Below are 6000 nucleotides of genomic sequence, written 5' to 3'. Positions count from 1 at the left end.
GAGAAAGAATCAGGACCTCCTTAAAGCTATGATTTAACCACCTAAGAAGTGTTCTGTCCAGGTGAGTGGCTTGCTTCAAAACAAATTTAAATTGTTTTTGTGAAACGTAGGTCACTTCCTCATTCTATTACATAAACTACATCTCCTGGTCTTACAACCCTAACACTCTCATGGGTATATATCATAAACCAGGCTCCAAATCCCCATATTTGGGACTATAATTGGTCCGTTGAACATGATCACACCCCAGAGTTAGTAACCTACCTTCAGCCCATCATCCACATCCTTCACATAACCTTTTTCATATAGTTCCTGAGGAACATTTAAAATTCGTTTTGAAAAATCATTTTCGTGCCAGTCCACACAAAGACCTGCAACAGATAACAGTGACTTAAAAGCAGCTACAAGAATTTCTGTTCTTGTCGATTTTCTTCTTACACCTTCTTTAAAATGCTTTCATATTTATTCAAACTTGAGGGTAGATGTGAGAAAGAAGAATACCATAAAACCCTGATCAGTCCTTGGAGTTAGCAGGATTTACCTAATATCAACATCTGGCCACTTGGGTTCTGATGCTGGAAAAAGTCAAGAGAGATAATAGGCAGCAACTTAAAAAAAAACAAAACAGAAACGCAAGGACCTGAATACAAGACAAACAAACAAAAAAAAGCATGCCAGACTTCTCACAGAAACTCAGCAAGCAAAGGATCTTCGATTTGTGTGTTCAGGCCTGCTCCAGGGCCAGAGGTCTGAGAAATAATTCAATCTTTATGAGCCCTTGGAAATGGAAATGGCGGTTTTATTGGCCTCAGCAGAGTCATGACGCCAAGCTTCCTGACTGTCCCTGTACTCAGCCACAAGGGGAATGGTACAGCCTCTCCATTCAAACAAGAACAAACTCAACCTTTTATTTTAAACTGTTTGACCCAGCAGGTCTGGAAAGGATATTGCAATTCCCCTGGAGAGCCAGAGTAACAAGAGTTCAAATCTGTTTAGACTCAAAACAACGGTAGTTCCCATTTGTAAGAGGTTTTAGTGTGTGTCTGCTCCCTGTGCTTGAGGACCGAAAAACAGAAGTTCATAATACTGACAGCTCTAATAATCCACATGGCACTCTTTAAGGGATCTGTCAAGAATAAATCATTTTTAGAAAAAATTCAGGCTTCTGCATGCTTGGAAGAAAGGTTGATTATTGACCCCAGTTTTCAGGGCAAATGAGTGGTTGAATGGTATTAAACAGGCAAAACAAACTGTCAACAGATTGTAGGCTCACATTAAGAAAATACTGGCCAAAAAGACTATATACGTGGATCCACATGACTGAATCACTTTGTTGTACACCTGAATCTAACACAACATTGTTAATCAACTATACGCCAATATAAACATTTTCAAAATATAAAGACTGAATAAACAAAAAGAAAGAAAGAAAATACTGGCAGGCAAATATCTAAGTAAGTGGGTTTTAGCTTTTTCTTAGTGATTTCAGTCATCGCCCAGGCAAGTTCAAAGGCCTATTCCACCTAAGAAGACCATCTCTGAGGAAGATCCTAGCCTAGGAAGACCTATCCTAGCATAGATCTGAATCCACAGAAGCAGATGAATTTCCTCAGAGTTTTTCCAAATTAAGTCCCAAGATCATTTACATTACCGTTTAGTGTCTCTGAACCTTGTACAAAATTTACATTCTTAAGACATGATAGGATGTTGTATGAAAGGAGCAAAGGTTAGCACTCCCCTTGACAGAGATGGAAGAGGCTCTTGGGCCTGACAACACGCATATGCTTAAGACATGATAGAATCATAGATACAGCAATTAAGCCAGGAGATACAAGCTACCAATCAATCAACTTGGATTCTATTTCTTGTCAAATATTTAATACATTTTAAAGCAGGCCTAAGCCCCCAGCCACAGTCCCAAATACCCTACTGAGCTTTTCTGCACTTTAAGATACAAACAAGAAATAAAATTTCTTACCACTGCCACTCCATGGAAGAGTTGGGATACCAGCAGTTTGAGCCACTATGGAAGATGCGATCTTATCCCCCAGAGCCCACATGGCTTGGCTTGGAGGACCTAAAAACAAAACAAGAAAAGAACCCTGACTGTAACATTTTGGCCTCATTTCTTTCCCAAGTATTTTGTCTTTCATATAATTGTTTTTGTATTTGTCTTGTACCCCCCGCATCGCATACTATCCATATCAGAAACTTGATGACGGGGACTGCTGTGTTTTGGCTCATCTTTGTATCCTTTATAGAACCTAATGTAGCAGATTTTTACACACAGAGAGAATTCAATATATGTCAATATATGCTGAATTCAACCCCTGACAAATCATCCTTCATGATCCAACACTACCAGATTAACAAAGTCTTCTCTTTTTTTATGATTATCCTGAAATAAGGACAATAAAGTTTTGGGGTTCAAGTCTAAAATATTATACTCTCCTTGGACTTAGGGAAACCCAAAAGGAAGATTTATCATTAATAGGCTTTACAAAGCATAATCATCATTGTTGAGACAAAGACAGAAACACTTACCACCATATAACCTTGATTTTTCTCTCTCTATAGGAGAGCAGAAAAGTCAGAAGAAATAACCCTCACTTACAGGACTATAACCTATATGCCTAAATGTGAAGGTACTGATTCATATTTAAGGGCACACTGATTGTTGAATATAAAAGCCCAGTGCGTGATGAAAAATAAAAGCCTAGTATGTGTTAAACAGAAGAAAAGCAAAATATAGAGGGGGAATATGGACCAAAATGACAGAGTGAAACAGAAAAACAGGAAGAGTACGTCAGAAAGGCTTACCCATGAAGGCGATGCCATTTTTCAAGAGAAGTTCTGGGAGCTTGGGATTCTCAGAAGCATGACCCCAGCCAGCCCAAACTGCCTACAAGGGAACACAATATGATTCATTCTTAAAATTCGTAGTAAAACGAACACGATTCAACTGTATTCCTCTCTAACCAAGACTGGCTGTACTTCATGAGGTACAATAGTGCCATAGCAGCCTAATGCTTAATTCAGCTTTTATGCCCGATTCTTGGCCAACTTTTTACAGAACAACAATAAGCAGTCGACTGTGGTAAAACCTCTGAAGACGTCAAAAACAAGTTGAAACTGATGTTAAGATCCAGCTGGTACTGTTGCGCTTCAGGAAAGTCAGTTCATACCTTTCAACTACACTCTACAGAGCCTCTTCTAGACATGCTGGGTTTTTTTTGTAGATTGCATTACTTTGGCCACCCAACTCCACCTTTATATCTAGTGGTTATACTGCCATACAAATGTCAAGTTTTTTTCCTCTTTGGGCTTTAAGACACTTACCCTAAACTCTCTACAACAATGTGATAGAGAAGAAAAAACCTCCTTCTACACTACTGTGGTTCTAGACTAAGAGTATTTCATTGGAAGTAGGTAACTTTCACTTAGTGGGAGGTTTGAAGGTGAAATGGATAGAATAATCTCTGAAAGACCCTTACAAACCTCTTGTTTAGATGATGTTTACTTTATGGTGACTCATTTCACTCTTCTCATCTTTCTTTTCCCTCTCTGTATATACCATATAAAGGCTCTTATCGAGGTTCAGAAAAGATGCTTTATATAAAATTAAAATTTCTTCACTGGCTATCCCCTCGTGCCTAATTGTAAAATGGTTGAATTTGGCACAGGGAACGCTTCTCAATAATCTATAACAACCTATATGGGGAAAGAATCTAAATAACAGTGGAAGACCTGAACCAAAGGCCAGACACTATAAAACTCTTAGAGAAAAACACAGAACACTCTTTGACATAAATCGCAGCAGGATCTTTTCTGACCCGCCTCCTAGAGTAATGAAAATAAAAACAAAAATTAACAAATGGGACCTAATCAAACTTAAAAGGAAAGGAAAGCAAAGGAAACCATAAGCAAGGTGAAAGGACAATCTTCAGAATGGGAGAAAATATTTGCAAACGAAGCAACTGATATAAAACTGAGAATACGTTTTATTCTCCAAAACACAAACGTAATAGTGGATATATGTCTGTGGATACCTGATTTACTTTGCTGTACAGCAGAAACTAACACAACGTTTTAAATCAAACATACTCCAGTAAAAATAAAATGTTTTTTTTTTTAAAAGGCTGAATCTGGTTTTCAAGGAGACGCTGGCATGTCTTACTTGCACGGGGATCCTTTTAGCAATGTCAAGAATTAACTCCACATTTGCATAGTTGTTGTTGTTGGGGCCTCCTGGCACGGGCACGTAGTGATCCGCCATCTTAATGTATTCTGGAAACACAAGCACATCACCAATAATTAAAATTTATTTTCAGAAATGTAACATCAGAGCAAAAACTACACAGAAGACAAGTACCATCATATGTAAGCATGGGACAAACTACATTCGTGGGATAACTTCCAGAACCATTCATTTGGAGGTTCTTTGTTAAGTCACAGGCACTAAAATGTGATAATCTCAGGAAGCTCTGACACCAAGCAGCAGTTCCCAAACAGTTCACTGTGTCAGCTTTTTGAAGAGTCATTATGATCTCTATATTAAGGGTGACGTGTCACTGAGAGGCCCATTATTCTGTTCGGAGAAAAAGTTCTATGACACCTTTCATCTTTAACTTGCACTATATTCTGAGAAGGCCCCTTTCCTGATATAAAGCCGGGACAAAATGAGGAAACCGGGGAGAGACTGGAGGGTTTGTAGACTTGTTAAACAGGAAAGGTGAGTTACAGAAGTCTGTCAAGTGCTTGAAAAACATTTGTTTATCTGAAATGTTCAGGATACTACGGATTTGAAAGATACTTAAAAAGCTAACTTCTTTCCTTATTTTTTTTTTGGGGGGGGGGCACAGTATCCCCTTTCAAATCTGTGACCTGATGTTTCTTCCTTTTCTGGAAGTAATTGTGGCAGAGCAGCTACAATGTAAAGACTGTACTAAGCTCTTTATATACATTACTTTATTTAATACTCAGTAATCCTTTTTATAATAGGTATTATGAGCATCCAGTTTATAGGGAATTACGTCTTAGAGCAGTTAACTAATTTGCTCAAGGTCCATCTCCACCATATTTTTTAAAAAGACTCTTTTTGGGGGTGGAATTTGGTTGCTGTGCTAGGTCTTTGTTGCTGCATGCCGGCTTTTCCCAGTTACAGGTACTGGGGTTACTCTTCATTGCAGTGCGCAGGCTTCTCATTGAGGTGGCTTCTTTCACTGCAGAGCAAAGGTTCCAGGCGTGCGGGCTTCAGTAGCTAAGGCTCCCTGGCTCAGCAGTTGTGGAGTCTGGGCTTAATTGCTCCATGGCTTATGGGATCTTCCCAGACCAGGGAAGGAACCCATGTCCCTTGAAAGATCCCACAAGCTGCAGAGCAACTAAGCCTGTGTGCCACAATTATTAAGCTTGTGCTCTAAAGCCTGGGAATTGCAACTATTAAAGCCCACGAGCTCCAGAGCCTGTGCTCTGCAACAAGAGAAGCCACAGAGTGAGAAGACTGTGCACTGCAAAAGAGAGTAGCCCCTGATCACCACAACTAGAGAAAAGCCTGCACAGCAACGAAGACCTAGCACAGCCAAAAATAAAAATAAAACGTTTTGAAAAAGAATGGAGCCCATCTCACTGGGAGACTTTTCCTTGCTGGCTTGCAGGAAGCAGGAAGTCATTTGGGGATGGCCCACATGGCAAGGAGCCAAGAGCAGGCTCCAGCTAACAACCAGAGACACATTCAGGCCCTCAGTCCAATAGCCCACGGAAAACTGAGTGCTGCGAACAACTACGTGAGCTTGAAGGCAGACCCATCCCAGGCTGAGCCTCAGACAGGACGGCAGCCCCACTCGAACACTGATGGCGGCCTGATAACCGGAAGTCAAAGACCCAGCTATAGAAACTGTGAGATAATAAATGTCCACTGCTGCTTTTCTTTGGAGGGATACTTGCCATATGGTAATACAGTATTTTATTTATTCTGTCCATTAGTAACTACTATTGGATAAC

At 39.9% G+C, this 6000-nt stretch overlaps 1 protein-coding gene across 1 annotated transcript in view; it reads right to left on the bottom strand.

Moving 5' to 3' along the window:
* ACACA (acetyl-CoA carboxylase alpha) overlaps positions 1–6000 on the bottom strand; it is a 288539-nt gene that overhangs the window by 181741 nt on the left and 100798 nt on the right. Inside the window, 4 exon segments of the mRNA XM_010861548.1 lie at positions 265–371; positions 1979–2077; positions 2821–2902; positions 4178–4287. Of these exon segments, the coding sequence (XP_010859850.1) occupies positions 265–371; positions 1979–2077; positions 2821–2902; positions 4178–4287 (398 nt within the window).

The sequence above is a fragment of the Bison bison genome, unplaced genomic scaffold (assembly GCF_000754665.1).
Source record: "Bison bison bison isolate TAMUID 2011002044 unplaced genomic scaffold, Bison_UMD1.0 scf7180017864472, whole genome shotgun sequence".
NCBI classification, from domain to species: Eukaryota; Metazoa; Chordata; class Mammalia; order Artiodactyla; family Bovidae; genus Bison; species Bison bison.
Note: the sequence above shows the minus strand (reverse complement) of the source record. Positions and strands in the feature narration are given on the sequence as shown.